Here is a 27,840-nt window from a genome sequence, read left to right as displayed (position 1 = left end):
AGGAAAGGATTATGGCAAAAAGCAGAAGTGTCTGTGTTATATTCTGTAGACAAGTAAACAAAATATCAGGGAAATAGAAGGAATGGGAAAGTTGCTATAAGGAGATGGGATTTTTTTTTCTTTTGTTATCCTATCCATTACAAACAATTTACCAAGTTTCCACTTCAGAACAGCAGGTCAGGACTTCCCTTAAAGTCCTTCAGCAGAGCTCAAACAGTCACAAGTTAGGATCCTGGGCCATGTGCCAGTGTTTGCTCAAAGAGAGCTCTAAATAAGGCAGTTTAATAATCAGAAACTGGAAAGTTCTCTCCTTTCCCACACACAAGCACTTCTTCCTCCCCTTTTTTGCCTGTTAGACATTTCACGCACTCCAACAGTTGGAGGCCAGCATCATGCAGTACTTAGCACCAAGCAGTGGCCACTTTAGCCTTAAGTATTTCCTTTTATGGGCATACCAGGCAGCTCAGTGGTAAAGAATCTGCCTGCCAATGCAGGAGATACGGGTTCAATCCCTGGGTCAGGAAGATCCCATGGAGAAGGAAATGGCAACTCACTCCAGTATTCTTGCCTAGAAAATCCCATGGACAGAGGAGCCGGACAGGCTACAGTCCATGGGGTCGCAGAGTCGGACATGACTTTGCACCGACACATACACTTACTTTTACACTGGTTTTCTTAGGGAGAGGGAAATATACCCATGCTTATATTTTATCTCCAGAATAATCTAAAATTCTTGAGACTGGTGAAGCAGTAAAAAGTTATTCCTATTTACTCAATATAAGCCATAGAAGGTGTTTGTATTAATATTCAGGAAATTTCTAATTAGGATGTGGAAAAGGGGTGTCTACTGTTGAGATGATATTTTATGAGATTAAGACAAACTCACCAACACACTTTCTGTATCCTCACTGTAAAATGGACTCAGCACTGCATTGTATCAGACATATGGCTATAGTAGCTCCATTGTCTGTCTCTGCCGGAAACACCAAAAAAACTGCCCTTAAAGTGCCTTGCGATTTTTGATATCATGGTTGAACAACTTAAAAAGTGTATGGAATGAGATTATTTATGAAACAGAGAATGATGAAATGAAGTTTATCTGGAATCCTGAATTTTAAGTCTGTCAGAATGTTTTCCTTATGACAAAAATACTATATTTTCATTGTCGAAGATGTAAAATATATAGCTAAACCATCAAGTCATAATTTATCCATCCAGAGGTCACAGTGCAAGTATATTTGGTATATATTCTTTCAGGCAGCTTTCTTATAAATTCATAAGTATATTTGATAAACATGGACTCATACTAGGTGAATCATCTTGTAACCTACTGAACACATGTCTGTGTCAAAGGACTATGGTTTAAGAGCACATGTTCCCATTAGACTGCTTGGATTTGGGTCTCAGCTCTGTCACTGACTAATGTGATGACATTAGGCTGCAGGAGATCACCAAGGGAGTGAGTATAGTTAAGGGAAGACTTACATGTTAAATATGTACAGCTTTTTATGTGTGAGAGGGAGGGAATGAGAGAGAGAAGGAGGGAGATAGAGAGAGAAAAAAGCCTAGGACCAAAGCCCATTAGTGGTGAGAGAGGTCTGGAAGAAGAGGAAGCAGCCAAGGAGACTTGAGAAGAAACAACCAACCCAGGAGAAAAGCTGAGAGAGTGCCGTGTCCTGGAAACAAGAGAAGAAGTTCATTAAGAGGAAGATAATAATCAACTTTTGCTGAAAAGATGACCACTGAACCATTAGATTTGGTGACATGGAGGTCATTGGTCCTCTCAGCAGAATAGTTTGGATGGAATGATGGCCGTGAAAGCCTGATGGGAGGCAGTGTGAGAGGAGGGGCGAGGAGGGATTGGGAGGAGCATGGTCAACTCTTGAGGGGGAGTTTGGTTGCAAAGGAGAGCAGAGAAAGGGATCAGTAAGTGATGGGGAAACATGGACAAATGAAGGCTTGTTTTCTTGTGATATGATGTTCAAAGTGAAAGTGAAGTCGCTCAGTCGTGTCGGATTCTTTGCGGCCCCACGGACTATAGTCTACCACATTCCTCCGTCCAAGGGATTTTCCAGGCAAGACTACTGGAGTGGGTTGCCATTTCCTTCTCCAGTGATGTTCAAAGTTGGCTTTTAATAAATGTTTGCTACTGACAACAGTAATGTGACTAACTCCATATTGTATATTATTTTTATATCAGTTATTTTTTATTAAATTCTAGTTAATTTTACAATGTATTAGTTCCAGATATACAGCAAAGTATTTCAGATATATATATCTCAGAGAGAGAGAGAAAAACTCAGCCCATGTCTTCACAGATGGCAAGTTGCACAGCTGTCTAATTCCAGAGCCTGCTCTGAAGCAGGGCTGCTATTGCCCCATATGGTGCCCTTTCGAAATTAGAAAAGAGCACTCCGTTTTGCAAATAAAATTTAAAGTTCGTTTACTGTCACACAACTCAAATAGCTGTTTCCAGGGCAGCTATCCAGAATACCAGCTGGTATCAGCTCTGCCTGTGCACACACAGTGCCTATATTTTTGCCTGCTCCCACACCAGGACACATACGCTAGAAAATTTTCAAATACTTTGTTCTGCTCCTCCCACTTCTACGGCAGGGAACTATATCAAGTCCAAGGTTTGGAAACGGAAAGCAACTTTTTGAAAATATCAGGTAAGTGAGCGAAGCAATTGTAGGTATCACTAGGGATATAATCAGGACAGCTGCCACTCCACCTATGTTCACACCAGCACTGTTCACAACAGCCAAGGCATGGAAATAACCTAAACGTTCATCTATAAATGAATGAATAAAGAAGACATGGTACATACAGACAGTGGAATACTACTCAGCCGTGAAAAGAATGAAATAATGCCATTTGCAGCAATGTGGATGCAACTAGAGATCATCACACTAAGTGAAGTAGTTCAGAGAGAGAAAGACAAATACCATATATCACAAAACAGAAACAGATTTACAGATACAGAGAACACACCTGTGGTTGCCAAGCCAGGGCATTCAGGATTGGGAGTTCAGGATTAGCAGATGCAAACTATTACATATTGAATGGATAAACAAGGCCCTACTGTAGAGGGCAGGAAACTATATACAATATTCTGTGAAAAAGTATAATGGGAAAGAATATGAAAAAGAATGTGTGTATGTGTGTATATATGTGTGTGTGTATATATATGTAACTGAATCACTGTGCAGTACAACAGAAATTAACACATTGTAAATCAACTGTACTTCAATAATGTAAATATAAAAAAAATGTTTCATTTCAGGAAGATTCATAGAAAGGGTTTTCTGACAAATACAGGTTTCTGATAACTTTCATATCATTCTACTGAACTAGGTAAACTTGATAGCTCTAGAAAACTGTTAATTACATAGGACTGAGTAAACTGATGGGTATGGTTATAATTCTTTTGTTCTGTCTGAGATATTATATGTTCTTATATATATTCACCATATATAAGAAAACCCTTCCCTTAAAGCTAATTATGATTTACAGCAGTTTGGTAAATTACAATGCTAAGTGGAATTGAAGCATTTATATTTTCTCTCTACCTGATTCCTCCAGAAACTGGAAACTCAGAGTTTCCCAGGAACTTTATCCAGTAAATAAGGAAGCCCACCTCCAAACAAATGCAATAATTTCAAGGTCATTTGGGGGAAAAGCCACAGAAAGGGAGAAATTTCTTCAAATCTGCTAGGCAAAATCTGTGATAAACCCTTGGCATGGCTTTCCTGGGTCCTGGGAGGTCTTTTAAAAGTTTAGTCTGAGACCTCCTTATGAAAAGTCCAGCATAGCCAATTTAAAAGAACCTATATGATCAATTACACTTACGTAAGTAATCTCTATTTACTGCCTAAAACTCACCTCCCAGACAGCCCCTTCCTGTAGTTTGAGTTATTAAAAAGACATTCTAAGTTTTTTTTTTTCCTGAAGCTTATTGCTGTAATCTATGCTTAAATAAAGATCAAATGCTCCATGACCTGTGACCAGGCTCTATTAAAAAATTGAGACTTATTCTGTTAACTGTATGGTTGCCCCAATACTTAGCAAAGAGGAATGTTAACTGCTAGAAATTCTCTTTAAAATCATAAAGATTTAATTCTGGCTTTCTAGCAACAGTGCAGTTCCCAAGCCAGGTAGCAGTAATCCACTGAAGGATGGATCTTTTGTGAGCTACAGGAACAGCAAAGCTGATCAAACTGCAAAACAGGCAGCTTGACCACAAGAACCTGATCAAGTTATGGCCCTAGTGATTGGCCCTCCTGAACTTCCTAGATTTTCCCAGTATTCCCCATAGGAAGAAGGAAATGCTGAGAAATGGGGCTATAAGAAAGGAAGCACAGGCTGGCCTGAAGGCTCACAAGGCTCTAACCCCTAAGGTTCAACAACGGAAACTCGCTAAGAGCTTGCCTGATGCCAGCCACTGGGGCAGGGATGCACTATGGGGCTTCATGCAAAAGGCTCTCCCAGGAAAGGGGCTCCAAAGAACAGTAAGACAAGTAACCCTTGCCTACGATTTGTGTGCCTGTAATAACCCACAAACCCATCCAATCCACCCTTTGCTACTCAGGCCAGTTCAACCTCAAGGGACACACACAGGGAAGACTGGCTGGCAGTTAGATTTTACCCAAATGCCCCCATGGTGAGGCTGTATCTTCTTGTGTATTTGTTGATATTTTCACAGGATGGGTTGAAGCCTTCCCCACTCTACCTGAAAAGGCTACTGAAATCTAAGTCCTTTATAAAAGAAATAATTCCTTGGTTTGAACTTCCCCTCCAGGGCAATAGCAGGCCCCCTTTTATAGCCAAAATCACACAGGGGCTCACAAGGGCCCTAAGGATTGATTACAAGCTACATACTTCTTGGCCTCCATACTTGAAGACCTCCAGTCTTCAGGGAAGTTGGAGAAAATGAACCATACTTTAAAGAAAACCTTAGCAAAGCTCTGCCAAGAGACTCATGACACTTGCTTCCTCTTGCGGTCCTCGGGGTCCATGTAGCCCCCAGGAGTGGTCTGAGGCTTAGCTCAGAAATGACCAGTGGGAGGCCTTTCCTTACTATTGACATTGTACTAGATGTGGAAGTGAGCCGGACACTGTGGTATATTACTAATCTAGGACAAGTTCATAAGGCAATCTATGACTATGCCCACAAGGCACTGCCAGCCCCCACTAAAAACACACTGCAAGGGGCAGTTCCTTCACAGATAAACCCTGGGAACCAGGCTCTTCTTAAAACCTGGAAAGAGAGGTTCCCCCGAAGACCAACTATTTACCAAAATGGAAAGGCTATTGTGATGTAATTTTAGCCATCCTGACTGCTGTCAAACTGCAAGGGATATCTATTTGGGTACATTTGTCTAGACTAAAGCTATTACCTCCAAAAACCCCACAAGTCATTAGAGAAGAGCAACACATCTGTGAGCCAGTGGAAACCCTGAGAAGCCTATTGCAAGCACAGGCATGATCCGCAGGTAAGTAAAACGGTGTGTGAATAGGACTCCTATTTGCAATTTTGCTATTGTGCTGTTGCTTGCATCCTACTGGTTTGCTCGGCCACCCTCGCCAGAGAATTAATTCCCTTGTCCATGCTGGTTTAAGGGAAAATTCTCCACCCCAAAAATGCTCTGTTATTGACTCTGTGTGCCCTACTAGTCCTTGTAACCAGGGAAAAATAGTGAGAACACTCACTTATCAACATTTCCAAAATCATGCCCAAAAGAGAACATTTAAAATAATGCGGGATATACCATCAACACTCACCACCCCAGCTGGATACTGGCCCTCCTCTTGCATTTCCCCTGATCCTTCCGGTTCCAATATTGATTAACCAACTAAACTGGGGGCAATTGCCACCCCTTCCCTCTCTGCTAGTCACACTTGCACTTTCCAGGGGGCTATTACAATGCCTTAACCTGAATCCCCTATACAACTACCCAAGGCATGGGGCACGCTCTGTTAAACTGCACAAATGGTACTTGTTTTGTATGCCTGTCCCTCCCCCCCCCCCCCCCCCGCAATCGGAGACAGAATTACAGCAGATATTCTGCCTCTTATGTAGGGAGAAACTGTACTTACAACCTCCCCCACCTGTGTCCTGTTTCAAACTATGGTTCCGTCTTCCTAAACAACATGGAAGGGGAGTGTGAATGGTTGAAAGAAACATCTCATCCACCTCGTCAATCCAATTCAACCCACCTGTGGGACACTGAGCAAATAATGAGCTGGACTACAGTTGTTAACTCTGATGAAACCAACCAGATCACACTCAAGCATTTCATGAAGACCTTTATAACATGATATAATCTAAATTACCAACATAAAGATTTGTGGTCTCCTAGTTGCATAGGTACTAGCGACAGCTATGTCCTTAAGGACTATCAGCTCTGAACAACCGTAAGACATTCAGGTCTGCCCCCTTTAAGGTTTTGTTTTCCTCTGCTACTGCCAAGTCACTTCAGTCGTGTCTGACTCTGTGTGACCCCATAGACGGCAGCCCACCAGGCTCCCCAGTCCCTGGGATTCTCCAGGCAAGAATACTGGAGTGGGTTGCCATTTCCCCCTCCAATGCATGAAAGTGAAAAGTGAAAGTGAAGTCGCTCAGTTGTGTCCGACCCTCAGTGACCCAATGGATTGCAGCCTACCAGGCTCCTCCATCCATGGGATTTTCCAGGCAGGAGTACTGGAGTGGGGTGCCATTGCCTTCTCCACTTGTTTTCCTCTGAAGACACCCAAAACATCATGTTATGGAGTTATGCCAGGCCATTCCCTTTTTCCAAGGGCTTCATACTATGGCCTGTAAATGCACTGATGATGTCCACTTTGTGTGAGAGTGTCCTGTATGGTCTATAGGGATAAGAGGGATATTATCTATAATAGGACCAGGCTGGCTCACTCCCGAATCTGGAGAGCAAAAGGAATGATCTTAGCACAGGGCAGGGCTAGCCATAGGACAGGCAGCTCTACATGGAGGTTTAACTTATCATGAAGTAACACTGAGAAATTTCACCCGACTGTGGTTATGTGATGGAACTGATAGAACAAGCCTTAATGGGACCTAAGACCTTTCTTGTCTCTTCTTGTCTCTTTGGCTAATACAGTTCTTCATAATTGCCTGGCTCTTTGTTACTTTCTGGCAGAACAAGGCAGAGTGTGTTTGGTAACTAATACTTCCTGCTGTGCCCAGATCAATGCAACAGGACAGGTGGATGTTAATATTAAAGAAATACTCACCCATGCAGAAAGGCTTCACAATTTTGGCAAGAGCAACACAATCTCACTGTCTGGTCAACAGTTACAGGAGCCCTACTCCCAAAGTTAACTTGGTTCCTTCCATTTCTAGGCTCCTTAGTGGCCATTATTGCTCTTTTTGGCCCTTGTCTGGTTAATCTTTTGGTTAACTTTGTATCTTCTAGGCTCCAGCAGTTTCAAGTAAGGCTCATTATGGCTCAAGGGTTTCAATCCATTCCAGCAGAGGGTGGCCCAGGTCCCTACATGTCCTTGAAACAGTCAGCAAGGGACTTCTACACAATGGCACCCCACTCCAGTACTTTTGCCTAGAAAATCCCATGGATGGAGGAGCCTGGTAGGCTGCAGTCCATGGGGTGGCTAGAGTCGGACACGACTGAGCGACTTCACTTTCACTTTTCACTTTCATGCATTGGAGAAGGAAATGGCAACCCACTCCAGTGTTCTTGCCTGGAGAATCCCAGGGACAGGAAGCCTGGTGGGCTGCAGTCTATGGGGTCGCACAGAGTCAGACACTACTGAAGCGACTTAGCAGCAGCAGCAGTGTAAGCTAGGGTCTGAGACCCCTGTCCAGCAGGAAGATGCTTCAGAAGAGGAAAACTTCAGCCCCTTAACCCATAAAAACAAGGGGTGTGAAAGCTCACAGGGCGGGAATGAGAGAGACTGAGGACTTGGGACCCTTTGCTACAGTGTTTGCATGTGGACAAACGTCTCCTTGAGCAACAGAATATAAAGAAACTAAAGGACTAAAAATAACTGCTTGCAAGTTTTGAGCAAGCTCCAGGGAGTTGGTGATGGACCGGGAAGCCTGGCATGCTGCAGTCCATGGGGTCACAAAGAGTTGGACAGGACTGAGGGACTGAATTGAACTGAAGTAAAGCCTGAACAAATTATAAACAAGGTACAAAAAGACCAAAAACCCAACTGCTACTTCTGTGATGTCCTGAGCAGAAAGAGGGCATTACTCATGATCCCTGCACACAGCACCAAGGGGGTGGGGGATGGGTGGGCAGACCTCCTAAGCCACCCCCGCCAAAAGACCACCAGATCTGCCCCCGCCCTCATCCCATTTAAGGGACCAACTCATGCGCCCCTCCCAACCCAGGGAACCAGCAAGGGAATGTGTTACTCATTTTTCGCTCTTTCCCGAAGCACAACTCCCAAGAAAGCCTGAATTTCTTGTCAATTTCTTAAAGTTTCTAGGTCAATTCCTCGTCAATTTCTATGAAGTTCTGGAATATGTCAGACTATAAACTACAGGATTCCGCATTTATCTGTGTATAAAGAATGAGATAAAGCCCACTATTTTGATCTAGCTGATGCTGTCAATAATAACAACAAAAGGTAAAAACAGGTGTGAAGTTCTGTTTGATATTTTGAGCCTTATCACCTAAGATTATCATTGTAGAAAATGGATACCCAAAGCATCAAAGCTCTAGAAATGTTCATTCTCGTAAAACCTACGAATTTTTTAAAACTTTTTTTTTTTTTAAGACATCATTATACACTCGAGGCACTTTATGTTGCTGGCTTCCGGGAGATGACGTTCAGAACGGTCAATAAGTGCCATTCGGCTCCCGGGTAGAGCGCGAACGTGATGTCATCGCGGCGTGGGGCGCGAGCCGGCGTTGTGGCGGAACTCCTGAGTCGTTACCACCGAGACGCACGGGGATGGGCGACTGCCGCCGGCGGCGGCGGCTCTTCCGTGTCGCGTCCTTGCGCGCCCCCGCGTGGCAGTCAGCGTGAAGGCCAGCCTCTGGATTTTGCGGCTCCGCGGCGAGTCACCTTGCGGCTCCGGTCGCCCTGGATCCGCGCTGTGCCCAGCTCCCGGCCCGGCCCAGCGCCAGACGAGGGGCGACGCCTCGAGGTAAAATCTAGGAGGTGCAGGAGGCTAACTGCAAGAGGCCCTGTTGTCCCGGAGAGGTCTCTCAGCGGCGCAGAAGAGCGGGTGCGATGATGGAGGAGGAGGAATGCGGTTTAGGGAAGTCGTGTGCCCGCTCTGAGCCAGTGGCGGCTGCCCAACCCGCGGGGTCCCCAGGGGAGACCCCCGCGGTCGCCGCAGAGTCCCCGGAGCTCGCGAACTACAGTAGCAAGTGCGTGTTCTGCCGGATCGCGGCGCACCAGGATCCCGGCACCGAACTCCTGCACTGTGAGGTGGGCTGCGACGCGCGACCCGGCGCGGGTGGGATCCGGAACGCCCTTGGGGAGCTCCGCTTAGGGCGCCTCAGCTCAGGGGGGCCTCGCCGGCGTGGATCGGGTGGGGACGGTCCTGGGTAAATGGAGCTGGGGGAGGCTGGGTGTCCTAGTGATACAGACAGGCTTGTTTCTCTAGGCGCCGGGAGTGTCGCCAGCCTCGTTTACTGTTCTAATGGGAGAAAATGTAGATATAAAACCTCTCTCCGCAGCTGCCGAGGTGGTCGGTGGACAATAGTGACCTCTGATTTTATTAAAGGAACCTCCCCCTACCCCACCTCCCCCCACTTTTCTAGACACTGCCTTTACGTTCTGCAAATATACTAAAAACAAACTAGTAGATAATAGATAATGGTCACTGTGAAAAGCATCACAGTGACCCATTTGTTAGATTGAAAATAGGTTGGCAGAAGTGGTCCGTGGTCACACAATTAGTTAATGCATTCTGATTTCCACTAAAGAGTCCAGTTCCTTAGAAGTGTTATTATCAGTTGGGATATGTGGAAATTTTCAGAGCATTTAGACTTTGCTCAGATATTTAAAAACAGATATCGGGTAGGCACTTTCGTCTACCAGCTTGACTGGCCTTTAAAGAAATAGTCTTTTGAAAGAATCAGCTCCAAAGATTCTGGGCTTTGTTTTTGTTTTGTAGTAATCATTCATTGGTTAAAAGTAAATTGAATTCCTTCTAAGCACTGTTGGAGATTCAGTGGGGAGCAAGGTAAATAAAGGCTAGTAGTCCCTGTCTACATTTTATAATCTAAAGGGTGGAGTCAGTACCGACAGAAGAGGCAGCTGATAGTGCTCCGTGCTACGGTGAGATGGTTTTACTACCTGCAGTATTTTGCAAGGCCCGTGGGAGGGGCACCTGACCAGACTTGAAGGGTTAGGGAAGAGCTTCCAGAGGAAGTGAGACATGAAAAAATAAGTATGGTCAGGTGAGGAGGAGGAGAGAAGAATGTCTTCGGTAAAGAGAACCTTCCGCGGTTTGGTCTCTGCCACAGGCGAATAGAAATTCAATCTAACTGGAGCACAGATAGAGTTTGAAGGGGTGAGTGGTAAAAGATGAGGGTGGAGAGGTAGGCGAGGGCCAAGTTATTAAGGCTGTTGTACTTCATGTTAAGCAGTTTGGGCTTTATTTAAAGAGTGAAGGGAAGGAAGCTCCACAGTTTATTGCTACTGTTCATGCTGGGTTGGAAGAAAATGGTTGAGGTCCATGAAAACGTTTGATCTTTGAAAGATCATCTGGTACCCTGGGGGAGAATGATTGGGAGAGGACCAGGCTGGTGGCATAGAGATTGGTTATGAAGCTGTTGAGGTAATCCAGCCTGATATAAAATGTAATAATGGGGATGAAGAAAAGCAGATCAATTTAGGAATAATTAGGAGTCTGACAATGCAGAGGTCTGCATTTCTAGCCCAGATGATAGGAACTGCCAGCTTATAGGTGGAAATTGAAAAGAGGGAAATTAATAAGATCACCCTACGGACGGAGGAGCCTGGTAGGCTGCAGTCCATGGGGTCGCTGGGAGTCGGACACGACTGAGCGACTTCACTTTCACTTTTCACTTTCATGCATTGGAGAAGGAAATGGCAACCCACTCCAGTGTTCTTGCCTGGAGAATCCCAGGGACTGGGGAGCCTGGTGGGCTGCCGTCTATGGGGTCGCACAGAGTCGGACATGACTGAAGGGACTTACTTAGCAGCAGCAGCAGGACATATTTGTAGGGTAGTGAAGGGATCCCTGCACAGAACTCTAAAGAACCCTAAAATCGTAAGAGAGAGGTGGAGGATGAAGACCTGTAAAGGGGACAGAGAAACAAAGGGGAAAGTAGGAAAGCGAAGAGAAAGGAATATGTTGAGGAGATAGGAATTGGCAGCAATATCTACCTTCCCTCATCCTCATATCTGGGTTGGATGACTCTCCAGTATGCATGCAGAGAGGCCAACTTAGATTAGAACTGGTTTTGTCCCCAGGGTGATGACCGCTGACCTTCAGGAGAACAACTGCAGTGCAGTGATGGGGCAGAGGGCAGATCGCTGATGAAAACCTCAAGATTCAACCTAAAACATTGAAGACAGCAAAGACAGACAACTTCTGAAGGAAGCTTGGCAGTCTTGGGGAGTAGGGAGAGATAGTGGTAACTACAGGAGGAGGTGGAGTTAAGAGAAAGTTTTATAAAACAGGGAAGTCTTTGGTGTGCTTAAATCCCGATGGGCAGGTGCCAATGGAGAAAGGTTTAAACTGGCCCCAAGAGGTAGAGCTTTATCCCTGGGAAAGAGGAAATTCAGTCACCCGTCCATTACTCAGTATTTACATGAGTGCCTTCTGTGTGCCAGACACTGCTGGAGGCATTGGGATACAGCAGCAAATAAAATGAGCAAAAATCCCCGTCCTCGTGGCGCTTACATTCTACTCACAGGAAATAGACAATAAGCAACATAATAAATAAAATGCATAGTTTCTTAGATGGGGAACAACAAAAGAGAAAAGGGATGCAGTTTTAAAATTTTAATAAGGAAATGCTTCACTAAGAAGGTGAGGGCATTTGAGGACTTCCCTGGTAGTCCAGTGGTTAAGAATCCGCCTGCTAATACAGGGGACACGGGTTTGATCCCTGGTCAGGGAACTAAGATCTCATGTGCCCTGGAACAACTGGGCCCGTGCGCCACAACTACTGAGCTGGAGCCCATGCCTGCATGCCTCAACGCAAGAGTCCGTATAACACAACAGAGATCCTGTGTGCTACAGCTAAGATCTGATGTAGCCAAAGAAATTTTAAAAAATTAAGAAAAGAGGGTGGCATTTGAATAAAGCTCTGAAGAAGGAGAAGGAGAAATGTATATCATTTATAAAGTACAGCTATGTCATATAGAATATGACAGATATACAGTATATTTGTGATATTAAAATATCATGTGGTGTCATTGGAGATCAGCTTGTCAGTCACCTAAAGTTTAGATGAGCAGTATGGATACTGATCATTTCATGGCAAATAGATGGGGAAACAGTGGCAACAGTGTCAGACTTTATTTTTGGGGCTCCAAAATCACTGCAGATGGTGATTGCAGCCATGAAATTAAAAGATGATTGCTCCTTGGAAGAAAAGCTATGACCAACCTAGATAGCATATTAAAAAGCAGAGACATTACTTTGCCAACAAAGGTCCGTCTAGTCAAGGCTATGGTTTTCCAGTAGTCATGTATGGATGTGAGAATTTGTGTAGAAAGCTGAGCACCAAAGAATTTATGCTTTTAAACGGTGGTATTGGAGAAAACTCTTGAGAGTCCCTTGGACTGCAAGGAGATCCAACCAGTCCATCCTAAAGGAGATCAGTCCTGAATATTCATTGGAAGGTCTGAGGCTGAAGCTGAAACTCCAGTACTTTGGCCACCTGATGTGAGGAACTGACTCATTTGAAAAGACCCTGATGCTGGAAAAGATTGAAGGCGGGAGGAGAAGGGGACTACAGAGGATGAGATGGTTGGATGGCATCACCGACTCAATGGACATGAGTTTGTGTAAACTTCAGGAGTTGGTAATGGACAGGGAGGCCTGGTGTGCTGCAGTCCATGGGGTCGCAAAGAGTCTGACACGACTGAGCAACTGAACTGAACTGATGGATACTGATAAGGAAGTTCATGATACATGTACAATTGCCTTTTGTCATTATTCTTGTTGAAATCAAGATTATTGGTATGCATATGAGGTCCTTGTCCCAGTTAAATTTTGGTTCTTGGAATGGAGAACTAATGAGCAACAGTGCATTCTGTCAGTGTTTTTGAGGGAAACTATGCTTAAGGCAATGGCACCCCACTCCAGTACTCTTGCCTGGAAAATCCCATGGACGGAGGAGCCTGGTGAGCTCAGGCCATGGGGTCGCTAAGAGTCGGACACAACTCAGGGACTTCCCTTTCACTTTTCACTTTCATGCGTTGGAGAAGGAAATGGCAACCCACTCCAGTGTTCTTGCCTGGAGAATCCCAGGGACTGGGGAGCCTGGTGGGCTGCTGTCTATGGGGTCGCACAGAGTCGGACACGACTGAAGCGACTTAGCAGCAGCAGCAGCATGCTTATTGATACTGATTTTAGTTTTTACTTAATTTTTAAGTAGGAGAAATTGAATAAGCTTATTTAGGGAATATAGATTTTTCTCTTGGAAAAGCTTGAAACTCAAATGTTAATAGATTGACAGATTCACTGTTTTGTTTCCTTTTCTTTTTTCCTTACATTACTGTGTAGAGTTTATAAAACAGAAAACTGATGCCATACATATCTTAGCACAATATACTGGAGTTTGTTTTCAATATTTTGAGTCTTTTTTAATGCTGTAAAGTGGCAAATAAAAAAAATTTTTGGAAAAAGTTTTAAAATGTAATCCCATGTAGATGCTAGATGATGCTATAATTGAAGAAAATGTGACTTTGGAAAAAAACTAAATTTAAAAAAGAATTTATCAAACTTGCTATGATTCTGTTGTCACACCTTTAAAAGTAGGCTCTCCCCTCCGTGGGATTTTCCAGGCAAGAGTACTGGAGTGGGGTGCCATTGCCTTCTCCGAAAAGTACATATTAGGAGGAGAAAAACCTTAGGGTAGAGATGGAGAAATATATAATGAAAATTTTTAAAAATTTGGGATTATAGTAATGAATTTAATAGCTTCATTCATAATTTTTTCCTTGAAATTGACTTTAAAAAAGTCTTTTTCTTCTCTGGGATAAATGAGTGTCTCATGAAGGAAGCTAAAGCTTGTGTTTATGGACATAATACATAATCACAAAATTGCCCAATGGAGATTAGTTGTAACGTAAGTACCATTTCCATATCAGACTGAGATTTATGATGTCTGACACATGCCTCAACTGCATTAGGAAATTCTTTTTAAAAATTTAGTAACAAATGACACATTTTTTTTTTTCCCTTTAGAATGAAGACCTAGTTTGCTTCAAAGATATCAAGCCAGCAGCACCTCATCATTATCTTGTGGTACCAAAGAAGCATTTTGAAAACTGCAAATATCTAAAGAAAGATCAAATAGAACTCAGTAAGTGGATGGTGGTATTCTTCACGGTCATATCATCTTGAACTGGCATCAGTGATGGCAGTGACAATTGAAATAGTTGAGACAGGTATTGTGATAAAGGAGCATGTGGCTTTTTAAACTGTCACTATGAAAAATTTCCAATATATACAAAAGTAAAGAAAATATTTAGTATAACCTTTATGTCCTTATCATCAAACCTCAACATTTATTAACTCGTGGCCAGGCTCCATAGTTGTGGCACACAGGCCTAGCTCCTCTGTGGCACGTGGAATCTTCCTAGATCATGGATCGAACTTATTTCTCCTGCACTGGCAGGCAGACACTCTACCACTGAGCCATCAGGGAAGCCCTTTAAGTATTTACTTTTTTTTTTTTTTAAGAGGAAGAAATGTGTTTATGCTTGCTTTTCTTTTTCTAATATTTCTTTTTGAAAGCTTTTATAACTGTTGCAAATCAAATGTTACTAATTTTGAAGCAGCATAGTAGATGTTTTGGATTTCATTATATAATACTGTTTTTACTGATTTTGTGTATATTTGAATATCTTCATAATAAACCTTTAAAAGTCAATGCAATTAATTTTTTTATAGTCTTTAAAGTTAGGAAAATAATAACCATATAGAAGAGCTTAGTAACAGTGTCAAGCCCTGTGACTATAATTAACATTAATAGAACTTCACCTAACTATAGAATACATATTTTGTTATGAGCACATGTTCACCAAGATATACTCTGGACAATAAAGTAAGTCTCAGTACATTTTCAAATGATCAAAATCTTATATGTTGTCTGATGACAATGGAATTACATTGAAGAAATAATAAAATCTAGAATAGTACTGAATATTTTTAAATTAACCCACTTTTAAGTAACTTCTAAATAGTTCAAAAAAGACAATATTTTGAATTGATTGGTAATAAAAATATATATCAAAGGATTATAGAATGTAGCTAAAGTATATAGAGTAAAATTTATAGCTTTAAGTGCTTATGTTAGACAGGGAGGTATAAAACCAATGATCTGTTTTCAGTTTAGGACACTAGAAAGAGGCAAGCAAAATCAGATAAAAATAAGAATAAAGAAGGAAATAATAGAGTAGATACCAATCAATGAAATAGGAATGAGACAATTGGTTTTGCTTAATGTAGTTTGGAGTTGATTTTAAGTGAATGCATAACATAATTGTCATGTCTTCGCAATGATCTATTTTTATCATTATAAAACGTTCCTTAATCTCTGGAAATACTTCTTGTGTCTATTTTGTATGATATTAATTTAGATACCCCAACTTTCTTATTACTTGCTGTTTGCCTTGGGTATCTTTTTCTATCCTTGTGTTGTTGTTGTCGTCATTAAGTTGTATCCAACTCTTTTGAGACCCCGTGGACTGTAGCTTGTCAGGCTTCTCTGTCCGTGGGATTTCCTAGGCAAGAATACTGGAGTGGGTTGCCATTTTCTTTTCCACGGGAGCTTTCTGACCCAGGGATGGAAGCTGTGTCCCCTGCATTGGCAGGCAGATTCTTTACCACTGAGCTGCCAGGGAAGCCCCTTCTATCCTTTACTTATAATAAATTGAATATGTATATTTAAAGACGTGAAGATGGCAATGTAATTGCATCTGGCATTTTAAAAAAACAATATAATGTGGAAATCTCCGTCTTTTAACCTGAGCATGTAGTTCAGAAACATTTAGTATAACTATTGACATAGTTGGGTTTAGGTCGGCCGTCTTGCCATTTGTTTTCTATTTGTCCCACTTGCTTTTTGTTGTCCTGTTTCTTCTTTCCTGCCTTTCTGTGGTTGATCAAACATACTTTTTTTTTTTCAAACATACTTTTAATATTCCACTTTAATTTATCTCCTGTCATTTTAGCCAATTTTCTTTGTATTTTTTTAAACTAGTTGCTATAGCAAAATTAAAATACACATCCTACAATTATAACAGCCTACTTAGAATTAGCATTGTATCAATTCAAAATATGAGAAACTTTGCAACACTTTGTTATTGTTGTCATTTATATTTCATCTATATACTTTATAATGCCATGTTACTGTTAAAATGATTAAATAGTCATATGTCCTTTAAAGAAATTAAAAGAAAAAACAGTCTTTTTTATTTATTCAAATGTTTGGCATCTTGGGGGTATTTTTTTTTCTCATTTTATACTTTCGAGAATGGTTTTATGTTGAAAGCAAAAGCAAGTTGAATAATCACACAGGTCTCCATATTGAACCAGAAACCAGGCAACATTCATCTGAATATTTTCAGTTTAATTTGTCATCCAGTTAAGATCTCTGGACTAGATTTATGGCTGAAAGTCCTTCTCCATCTTGTTACATGGGCAGTAGCATGCTTCTACCATCTCTCTCTTAGTTTAAAATTTTTTCATTGAAGTATAGTTGATTTTCAATATCGTGTTAGTTTCAGGTATACAGCATAGTGATTCAGTTATACATGTAGAATATATATTCTTTTTCAAATTCTTTTTCCTTGCAGGTTATAACAAAATACTGAGTATAGTTCCCTGTGGTATACAGTAGGTACCTGTTGGTTATCTGTTTTACATATAGCGGTGTATGTATGATAATCCCAGCCTCCTAATTTCACCTTACCCCACCCCCTCGAATCTTGGGAGACTTTTGAAAGAAAGCAAGATATAGTCTGGCTTGAGCTTTTTTTTTTTTTTTGACTGAGTGGTACTGACCTTGTCATGGAAGCCTTCCCACTCAAGCCTGACTTAAGAGAAGCAAACTGATAGCAATGATTTTAAACCTCTTATAAAACTATCCTCTGCAGATTCTCTCACTTCTTCTCTTTTTAAATGCTTGATTACACCATTCAGAAACGGAAGGGATCTGAAGTTTGGCACTGTGCTTGAAGATACCAGGTTGCCAAAAATGTTTTAATGGGGAAGCATATCCCATCTGAAGACCGTGAAACACTGAGACTAAGATGCTAAGGCAGATGAGAGTTTGGAAGCCAAAACAAACATTTAGTCACAGCAGGGCTAGTGTATAGGGGGTGTCATATTCCTAATTTAAGTTCAAAGGCAAGTTCAAAGTTTTCTTGTCTTCTTAACTCAGACAAGTTTTGTGTAGATACTTGGTTTCCTTATGATTAGAATTAGACCACAGCAAGATCAGATGTCCTAAGTAGTATCACTTGATAACTTGATAATATCCCTCAAGAGCTGTTTAGAGTCAGCTCATGTGTGATAGTTTGTGATAGGTTGAACCTTCGTTTCAGGTGTTGATCAGCAAACGTCTCAGTAACTTAGAGCTGTTGAAGACGTCTTTAAATGTGTATCTATTTGATATGACTTTTTACTAGGATCTAAAAGTTTGGGTTAATAACTTGGTAATGAACTTAATGTCTCCTAGAGCATAATGTAGTTTCTTTCCTGTTTTACAGTTGAGAACATGGTAACTGTTGGAAAAGCCATTCTAGAAAGGAATAATTTCACTGACTTTGAAAATACAAGGTATGTCTACTTCCAGATAGAAACCAATACATACAGTTGGTTTTTCTCAAATGTTATTTCCTCGGGAAAATGAAAGTAGAGATGCAGAGTTCATGGTTTAAATGCAGTTTTCCTGAAAGTGAATATATTGTTCATTAGTAAATTTAATAAACAAAACTTTTCACATCTCAACATCTTCTAATAAGCACCACTTAGAGGTTAGACAGACAGGAATATTCAAGCAGTGGGCAGGTAAAACTAGTTACTTAGTCTTCTTTGTTCAGTATGTGCATTCCTATAAAATTGTGTATAAACTGAATTTCCTTAGGGAAAAAAATCTAACTTACTTTTAGTATTCAAGAAACTTAAAGTGATGAAAGTTTTTTTAGTGATGGTAAGGAAATGACCACTTTATTTAGGAGAAAGCATGCCATCTACTGGTCATGTCTTAGAAGTAAGGACTCCCTACTTCTACTCCCTGTCCAGTGACTCAGCATTTTTTAGGAAAATTAAAGATAATATGATAAGAACTGAAAGTGAAAGTGAAGTCGCTCAGTCGTGGCTGACTCTTTGCGATCCCATGGACTATAGCCTACCAGGCTCCTCTGTCCGTGGGATTTTCCAGGCAATAGCCCTGGAGTCGATTTTTGCGACCCCATGGACTATATAGCCTACCAGGCTCCTCTGTCCATGGGATTTTCCAGGCAATAGTCCTGGAGTTGATTGCCATTTCCTTCTCCAGGGGATCTTCCCAACCCAGGGATCGATCCCGGGTCTCCCACATTGTAGACAGATGCTTTACCGTCTGAGCCACCAGGGATAAGAACTGAAGTAAGATATAATGCCAGCTCAGAATTAATAAGTTATACAGTGCCATAATATTCTGTGAAAGCTTTTCTTGATGAAGACTTTATCTTACTGTGAACTTCAACATGAGAAAGAATGGTGTGAATACTCTAAAGTTCATGTAGAAAAACAGTGGAAGAGTTGTTTGAGTGGTAATCTGTCTACCTTAGGTAACCTGTTTTGGGTATCTTTAATATTTATGTGTTTTAACCTGAAAATATAGTTGTAAACTATTGTAGAACTAATCTGTCAGTTATCTCGTACTTTTCTGTTTCAGAATGGGTTTCCATGTGTCACCATTCTGTTCCATTGCCCACTTGCACCTTCATGTTCTGGCACCAGCTGATCAGCTGAGCTTCATGTCAAGATTGGTTTATAGAGTGAATTCCTATTGGTTTATCACAGTGAGTATTATTGTTACGCTAGTAGCATACAAAAATATTTGCCCTTTTGGTTGTAGTTTTTCTTTTCTTGGCAACAGTAGATACTTTCTAGACTTGGTCATCTGTTTTAACATACTATTTGCGCATATCCAAAATAATCTTTGTAATTTGGGGGACTTTCCAGGTCATCAGATCTGTAGGAAGAGACACCGTGGTGAAGTCTCTGAATTGTAAGCAGAGGATATGATATAGAAGTTCGTGGCATTAATAGTTCTGAATTCTGGCTCCATTAGTTATTCAAGTGACCATGTGCAAGTTACTTAAACTTTTTAAGGCCCAAGTTTTTTGTCTACTACTGACTTATAGGTAATAGTGCCTGCCTCTAGGGTTCAGAAGAGGATTGATGATTTAATTAACATGGTGCACTGGTAAGGAGTCCGCCTGCCAATGCAGGAGGTGCAAGAGCCAAAGGTTTGATCCCTGGGTCAGGAAGATCCCATGGAGGAGGAAGTGGCAACCCGCTCCAGTATTCTTGCCTGGAAAATTCGGTTGAAAGAGGAGCTAGGTGGGCTATAGTCCATGGGGTTGCAAAGAGTTGGACACAACTGAGCGACTAAGCACAGACACACACAAACACACACATGTGCACAAAGTGCTTAAAACTGTACCTTGCAGATAGTAAGGGCTCAGTAAATGCAGCCTGTATCATCATTAGCCTCTTTGTAAAAACAGAGAGCCAAGTAGCATCAGCCACTAAACCTGAAGTTGAAGTTGTGAGTCTAAAAAATTGAAGAATTCTGCTTTGCTAGAGCAACAGTAGAATAGAATTCTACTGATTATAAGCTTGTAACCCGACAGTCAAGCTTTTAAATTATTAAATTTATTCAATTTAAATTTAGTCAAGTTATTAAATGACTCTGTCTTTCCAGGGCCACTTGACTAGTAATTTACCAGTTTCTTATATGTCCATGATGATAAGGTGACCTGTAGCAGCTATATCTGAAAAACCATCAAATTATAAATTAAGTAATTACCATTAGTTAATATATATTATTATCATAGTCATATTACAGAAGAAATGAAAAAACATTTCATTTTTAGAAACTTCGTATTTCAGACTTTTTATCTCTTTCTTCAACTTGTCCAGATTATTTTATTTAATTAAAAATATATTTAAGATGTATGTGCGTGCATGCTAAGTTGCTTCAGTCATGTATGACTCTGTGTGACCCCATGGACTGTAACCTGCCAGGCTCCTCTGTCCATGGAATTTTCCAGGCAGGAATACTGGAGTGGATAGCCATGCCCTTCTCCAGTGGATCTTCCTAACCTAGGAACGAACCCCTGTCTGTTACATTCCTGCATTGGCAGATGAATTCCTTACCACTAGTGCCACCTGGGAAGCCAAGATGTATGTGTACCTCAGATTAAAAAATGGGACATTTTGTAGGAAGCTGGTGTGGTCTCTTTAAAAGATTGGTATGATAAAAAAGAGGTATTTTTTTATCTGTATTTCTCATTTTCTATACTATGTTTTATAATAAAAAATAATTTAAATACATTTTTATAACTTCTAAACTGTATTCCTTAAAAGATTTTTTAGTTGGGAAAAAAATGAATGAACAAAGTTATGATATCTGTTAATGGTTCATCCTGGGAATCTGAACTCTTCTTAAATATAGATATTAAGTATGTATTATGAGACTTTGAAAAAATCAAAATAAAGATATTAACATTTATTCTGAAATCTTATATAGTATTCCAGATATATAAGATGATTGAGTAAAGTATCTGAAATAATACAACTAGAAGACCTTAGTTTTTATTCTTTTTTAAATAGATTTTTTTTTTTTTAAAGAATTTTAGGTTCACAGCAAAATTGAATGGAAAGTTCAGAGAGTTCCCATATATCCTGTGTCCCCACGTACTCACAATCCCTCCCACTATCAACATCCTACACCACAGTGATACGTTTGTTATAATCCGTGAAACTACATTGATATATCCTTATCACTCAAAGTCCATAGTTTTTATTAGGGTTCATTCTTTGTGTAGTATATATACTGTGGCTTTGGACAAATGTATCATGACATATATCCAACACTGTAGTACCATGCAGAGTAGTCAAAGTGCCCTAAAAATCCTCTGTGCTCTGATATTTGTTTATCCCTGCCCCTTAACCTCTGGTAACCACTGATTTTATTTTATCTTTTTTCCAAGTCTCCAGTTTTGCCTTTTCCAGAACATCATATAGTTAGAATCATATTGTATGTAGCCTTGTCACTTCTTTCACTTAGTAAAATGCATTTCAAGTTCCTCCATATAGTTTACTTCTTGATTTTTAAAAAATAATTCTTACTGAGCTTTGGCTGTGCTGGGTCTTGGTTGCTGCACGGGCTTTTCTCCAGTTGTGGCGAGTGGGAGCCACTCTCTGCTCATTGCGGTGGCCTCTCTTTGTGGAGCACAGCCTCTAGGGTGCACGGGCTTCAGCAGTTGTGGCACATGGGCTCAGGAATTGCAGCTCCTGGGCTCTGGAGAGCAGGCTCAGTGGTTGTGGTACACAGGCTCAGTTGCTCCACAGCCTGTGGGATCCTCCCTGGCCAGGGATTGAACCCTTGTCCCCTGCATGTGCAGGCGGGTTCTTTTACTGCTGAGCCACTAGGGAAGCCCCCCTAGTTTACTTTATAAAACTTTAGTGTTATATATTTCTTTTTCTTTTTGAAACTTTCTGACAAATAGGCAATGTGGATAAAAATCTGCCTATTTATATACAAAATATTAAATAAACACCTTTCAGTTCAGTTCACTTCAGTTCAGTTCCTCGGTCATGTCCGACTCTTTGCGACCCCGTGAATTGCAGCACGCAGGCCTCCCTGTCCATCACCAACTCCTGGAGTTAACTCAAACTCACGTCCATCGAGTCAGTGATGCCATCCAGCCATCTCATCCTCTGTCGTCCCCTTTTCCTCCTGCCCCCAATCCCTCCCAGCATCAGAGTCTTTTCCAATGAGTCAACTCTTCACATGAGGTGGACAAAGTACTGGAGTCTCAGCTTCAGCATCATTCCTTCCAAAGAATACCCAGGACTGATCTCCTTTAGAATGGACTGGTTGGATCTCCTTGCAGTCCAAGGGACTCTCAAGAGTCTTCTCCAACACCACAGTTCAAAAACATCAATTCTTTGTTGCTCAGCTTTCTTCGCAGTCCAACTCTCACATCCATACATGACCACTGGAAAAACCATAGCCTTGACTAGATGGACCTTTGTTGGCAAAGTAATGTCTTTGCTTTTGAATATGCTATCTAGGTTGGTCATAACTTTCCTTCCAAGGAGTAAGCGTCTTTTAATTTCATGGCTGCAGTCACCATCTGTAGTGATTTTAGACCCTCAAAAAATAAAGTCTGACACTGTTTCCACTGTTTTCCCATCTATTTCTCATGAAGTGATGGGACCAGATGCCATGATCTTCGTTTTCTGAATGTTGAACTTTAAGCCAACTTTTTCACTCTCCTCTTTCACTTTCATCAAGAGGCTTTTTAGTTCCTCTTCACTTTCTGCCATAAGGGTGGTGTCATCTGCATATCTGAGGTTATTGATATTTCTCCTGGCAATCTTGATTCCAGCTAGTGCTTCTTCCAGCCCAGCGTTTCTCATGATGTACTCTGCATATAAGTTAAATAAGCAGAGTGACAATATATAGCCTTGACGTACTCCTTTTCCTATCTGGAACCAGTCTGTTGTTCCATATCCAGTTCTAACTGTTGCTTCCTGACCTACATACAGATTTCTCAAGAGGCAGGTCAGGTGATCTGGTATTCCCATCTCTTTCAGAATTTTCCACAGTTTATTGTGATCCACACAGTCAAAGGCTTTGGCATAGTCAATAAAGCAGAAATAGATGTTTTTCTAGAACTCTCTTGCTTTTTCCATGATCCAGTGGATGTTGGCAATTTGGTCTCTGGTTCCTCTGCCTTTCCTAAAACCAGCTTGAACACCTGGAAGTTCACAGTTCATGTATTGCTGAAGCCTGGCTTGGAGAATTTTGAGCATTACTTTACTAGCGTGTGAGATGAGTATAGTTTAAAAACAATTGAGAGTTTTTCGTAAGATTTTTAGGAAAAGAATATATAGTATCCAGCTCTTCTGTTGTGGCTTATTATAATAGGAGTGCCAGTAAAATTATTTCGTATAGGCTATGATAATTAGAATAAAGATATGTTATTTTTTAAATTACAGGCTGATTATTTGATTGAAAAACTAAGAACATGAAAATGTCAACAGTGGAAGATTTCCTAATCTTGGCTCAACATAGACTAATATTTTCATCTCTTTGAAGTCTAATTACAATTGTAAGGTTCACTGGGTTTTATGAGAAGCTATTACTGGGTAGCCTTAAATTGTTTCTTCATGTTTGTTTCCTGAAATGTGTGATATAGTCATATAAATTCTGTCATTGACTTTGTTTTAATGGCTCCTTGTCTAAGGTATAAGATACTCTAGATAAAATCCCATTAAAACAAATTCTGTTAATCAAGAAGGGCTCTGTATTTTTTTAAGAAATTAAAATATTTTTATTTCTCCCTAGTCAGTTATAATAGTGATTTATTTATGAAGAATAAACTGGTATAAAAGTACTTTGTTGGAACATTTGTTATAGGAAGGAGAGAAAGAAATTACTTATTGATTGTTCTGTAATTTTACACATAAAATTTCAAAATAAAGAGTACCATACTACACAGTGATCTCTGATCTTGATGGAAAGAATTGTATATGTGTCACTTTTTACTCAGACTTCAGATGCTGGTTTTCACTTCCTGAAACCTAGCATCTTTGTAATAAATTGATACTGAAAGCTATATAGTATATATATAAAATTAACTTTTCTCTAACAGTGAATTTGCTACAACAAATCAATTTGGTTATCCAAGAGAATTCATTGTAATGGAATTTTACCTGTAAGAATATAAATGGGGAAGACACATGAAGTGGTTTTATTAATATATTAAAAACTGGAGGAAGCTGCTGCTTGATAATTTGTTTACTATACCAAATGAAAATTAGAATTAAAAAGTGATTAGACCTGTGTTTTATAATGAACAAGCCCTGACTTGAAAGTAGAGATGGATAGGCGTGGATGAGAAAATGTACTTTAATAATACATTAATATTATTGATAAATCATTTCATGAGACATATTTCTTTAGGAATTTGGTGCTAATCTACACTAGTAGTAGCGAATGTGAATGAAAAATAAGCACTGAAAGCTGATCTTACATTGTGCCAGTGTATAATTGTACCATGCACATGAATATAAATGAACATAAGGATTAAAGTATTGATCGTGGAAATAATCTGAGAAGACTAGTTTTTTTTTTCTTCCTTTTTGGGGGGCATTATATTAAACATAGTTTTAAGTAATGAAATACTTATTACAATTACAATGTTTAGTTACAACCTCTAGAGTCAATATTGTCTAGTTCATTTATTCACTCAACAAACATTTGCTGAGCATTTAAGTTGTACCAGGCACTGCCAGGATCAGGAAATATAGAAGTGAGAAAGGACCATCTGCCTTTAATTGCCAATACAATGATCAGACAAAACCAGTGAGTACAAGTTGGTGTGTTAAGTATCAAAGTGTCCATAGCCGTGTCTATGGAGAGGGAAACACTGGAGACAGGTGGCAGAACTAAGTGCTCATGACTCAGTGTTAGGCAGGTGGATCGTGGACGTTAAGGCCGAGAGACGAACGTGCACTTTCCTTGGGTTTTGCCTCCATTATTATTTACTTTACAATTGAATATCCGGATTCCATTGTATTCACTGGAGGTGGAGAGAGGGGTTGCTACTGCTGCTGCTAAGTCGCTTCGGTCGTGTCTGACTCTGTGCGACCCCATAGACGGCAGCCCACCAGGCTCCCCCGTCCCTGGGATTCTCCAGGCAGGAACACTGGAGTGGGTTTTCATTTCCTTCTCCAATGCATGAACGTGAAAAGTGAAAGTGAAGTCGCTCAGTCGTGTCCAACTCTTAGCGACCCCATGGACTGCAGCCTACCAGGCTCCTCCATCCATGGGATTTTCCAGGCAAGAGTACTGGAGTGGGGTGCCATTGCCTTCTCCGGAGAGAGGGGTTATGGGCTCTCAAAATCATATTTACGAGTTTGTCAGCACTACTGTATTAAGTAGCTTGCTGAGCACCTACGCAGATTCGCAGTCACACGTTCCTATAAATCAGTTCAGCCGTGACCAGCTTCTTCAGGAAAGGAGTTTTCAACATGTGCAACGTGTCGTGCTTTGTGACCTTGTAGTGACATAATAGACAGTATTATGATAGTAACATGTAAGCTTTTTAAGGAATTCTCAGAATTCTCAGATGCCCTATGGGCTTCACAAAAAATGTTGATTAGCCATTTGATTTAATTTATATGGGGTTATACCCTCTCATAGTAAGCTTTTTTCCTTTGCTGGAAAACCCTTGGAGCCTTAAATTTTTAGTGGCATTTCTCCTGTCAAGGTTAATAATCGAATTATGACAACTGAAATTCACTCAGCTTTTGCAGTAATTTAATTATTAGGTTTATTTAAGTATATAGTTTAATTATTAGTTTATTTATTTAATTATTAATATCTGGTAACTCTAGCTGCTACAGTTATAACATTAGCTCAGTACAAATGCTAATTCATAACCTGTCTTAAAAATGTTTAAAGTAGTATCAAGAGCGTTATTAATGCATGTCGTGATACTATTTTTGGTAACTGCGGAATTTTAAAATTATTAATAATGAACTTTCAAACTGTTTACTTAGCTAAATTTCTGCTAAATAAATATGGAAAAATATTGTGTGAAGTTTTGTCTCTCTGGACTTTAAAAAAAATTGTTTGTTTTTAAAAGATTGTGCTTTTTTAGAGTAGTTTTAGGTTCATGGCGGAATTAGGAGAAAGGTACGTAGATTTCTTATACTTCCTGTCCCTACACATGCAAGGCCTCTCCCATTATCAGAGTGGTGCATTTGTTATTAATACAACTGATTAACTTACATTGACACATCAAAATCACCCCAGAGTTGATAGTTTATCTTCAAGTTTACCCTTGGTGTGGTACATTCTGTGGGTTTGGACAAATAATGAATGACATGTAGGGGTTTCCCAGGTGCCCAGCGGGTAAAGAATCCACCTGCAATACAAGAGATCCGTTTAATCCCTGGGTCAGGAAGATCCCCTGGACGGCACAGCGACCCAGACCAGTATTCTCTCCTGGAGAATCTCATGGACAGAAGAGTCTGGTGGGCTACAGTCCATTAGGGTTGCAGAGTCAGACACAACTGACACGACCGAGCACACGCGGATGCTCCCTAATGACCTGTATCATTATGGTATCATAAGACTGTGTATTGAAGGAAGCTAAAACAAAAATCAGTTCATTCCTGTAAGTGCCCAAAGTCCCTGCCTTTCCAGACACTCATCCTCTCTTGCCTTGAATGTTACTAGAATCTGTCGACTGGGCTTTCTGCTTCCATTATTGGTTCCGTTCTAACACAGCCTCCATCAGAGTCCATTCTAAATTACTGACCCGATTATGCAATTTTCTTTCTTATGAAAACGTCCATTTACCATCAAGATTATTCAGCAACCTTTTCATCTTTATCTCCTGTTCTCATAGTCCACATGCCAGATGTTTTTTACTATTTCAACTAAACTGAGCACACCTCTGAAAATCTGTTCACTTTTAAAGGCCAGGTTAAAACGTTGCCTCCTTAGGGAAGTCATGTCTGATACTTCCCATCCCCAACCACAGCATTATTAAATGTACCATCAGCTGTGGTCCATGACATTTTATTTTCCTAGCATAGACCTTACACAGTCTAGCCAGGAAATATGGTGTATTTCTTGCCATTGGATTTAAAACTCTTAGTTGGATGATTTTTATCCTTGTATTCCCACTGTCTTAACCCGGTGACTGATGCATAATACCACTCAGGAAATATTGTATTTTAATTTCTGTGTCTCTTAAAACATTACCATAACAAACCAAAATCTGGTCAAGCACCATGATTTAACGATTTCAGGCAGCTTTCAATCCAAAAATCAAGAGTACAACCTAGATGTTAGGACCTTCCTGGCATTACAGCAGTGTCCATGACCAAGATAACTCAGGTTTGAAACCTCAGAGATTCCAAAGAATCCACCCACATGAAGCATTTCCTGCAGCTAACAACCGTACCTTTGCAGGGCAAGAGGAAAGTGTTATCTAGCTCCTGCCATCTTGTTGACTCACTTTTCCTCTACTTCTTCTCTCCTTGCCTTGGGGACACATTTATCTCACTTTCACTCTGGAATTTAAAAACTTGCTCTGAAGCCTCAGTTCTAATCACCATGCCTGGGCCACAAGAACTCACCTACCTTAGGAGGTTATACTGGAAAATCACCATGGACGGGGGAGCCTGGCGGGCTACAGTCTGTAGGGTCACAAAGAGCTGGACACAACTGAAGTGACCTAGCACAGGAGGCTATATTAGGTATTTTCTCAGCTAAGGAGATTTATCTTTGATTCTCATTCTGGCTAGTAAGAGAGGAATATTTTCTTGTTATATTTTCTGAGAAAATATTTGTAGTGTTTTGCAAATTTATCACATAAATTCTCTTC

At 40.6% G+C, this 27,840-nt stretch overlaps 1 protein-coding gene across 2 annotated transcripts; it reads left to right on the top strand.

Moving 5' to 3' along the window:
- Positions 1 to 8,795: 8,795 nt before the first annotated feature.
- Positions 8,796 to 26,043, top strand: HINT3 (histidine triad nucleotide binding protein 3). 2 transcript variants are annotated; one of them, XM_061427365.1, is made up of 5 exons: positions 8,796 to 9,136; positions 14,390 to 14,507; positions 17,920 to 17,989; positions 19,092 to 19,218; positions 23,435 to 26,043. In XM_061427365.1, exons 1-5 carry the CDS (start codon positions 8,867 to 8,869, stop codon positions 23,465 to 23,467), a joined length of 618 nt encoding a protein of 205 aa, XP_061283349.1. In that variant the 5' UTR covers positions 8,796 to 8,866; the 3' UTR covers positions 23,468 to 26,043. The 2 variants fall into 2 exon arrangements, with proteins under 2 accessions (XP_061283349.1, XP_061283350.1); XM_061427366.1 differs by having other exon boundaries at positions 8,933 to 9,423.
- Positions 26,044 to 27,840: the final 1,797 nt, after the last annotated feature.

Source organism: Bos javanicus, chromosome 9 (genome assembly GCF_032452875.1).
Source record: "Bos javanicus breed banteng chromosome 9, ARS-OSU_banteng_1.0, whole genome shotgun sequence".
Classification (NCBI taxonomy): Eukaryota; Metazoa; Chordata; class Mammalia; order Artiodactyla; family Bovidae; genus Bos; species Bos javanicus.
Note: the sequence above shows the minus strand (reverse complement) of the source record. Positions and strands in the feature narration are given on the sequence as shown.

Coding starts and splice junctions, on each gene's coding strand:
- HINT3 (XM_061427365.1), top strand. CDS start 8,867: ATGTCATCGCGGCGTGGGGCGCGAGCCGGCGTTGTGGCGGAACTCCTG. Junction 14,508..17,919: donor GAAAGATCAAATAGAACTCA/GTAAGTGGATGG, acceptor CCTGTTTTACAG/TTGAGAACATGGTAACTGTT. Junction 17,990..19,091: donor ACTGACTTTGAAAATACAAG/GTATGTCTACTT, acceptor TTTCTGTTTCAG/AATGGGTTTCCATGTGTCAC.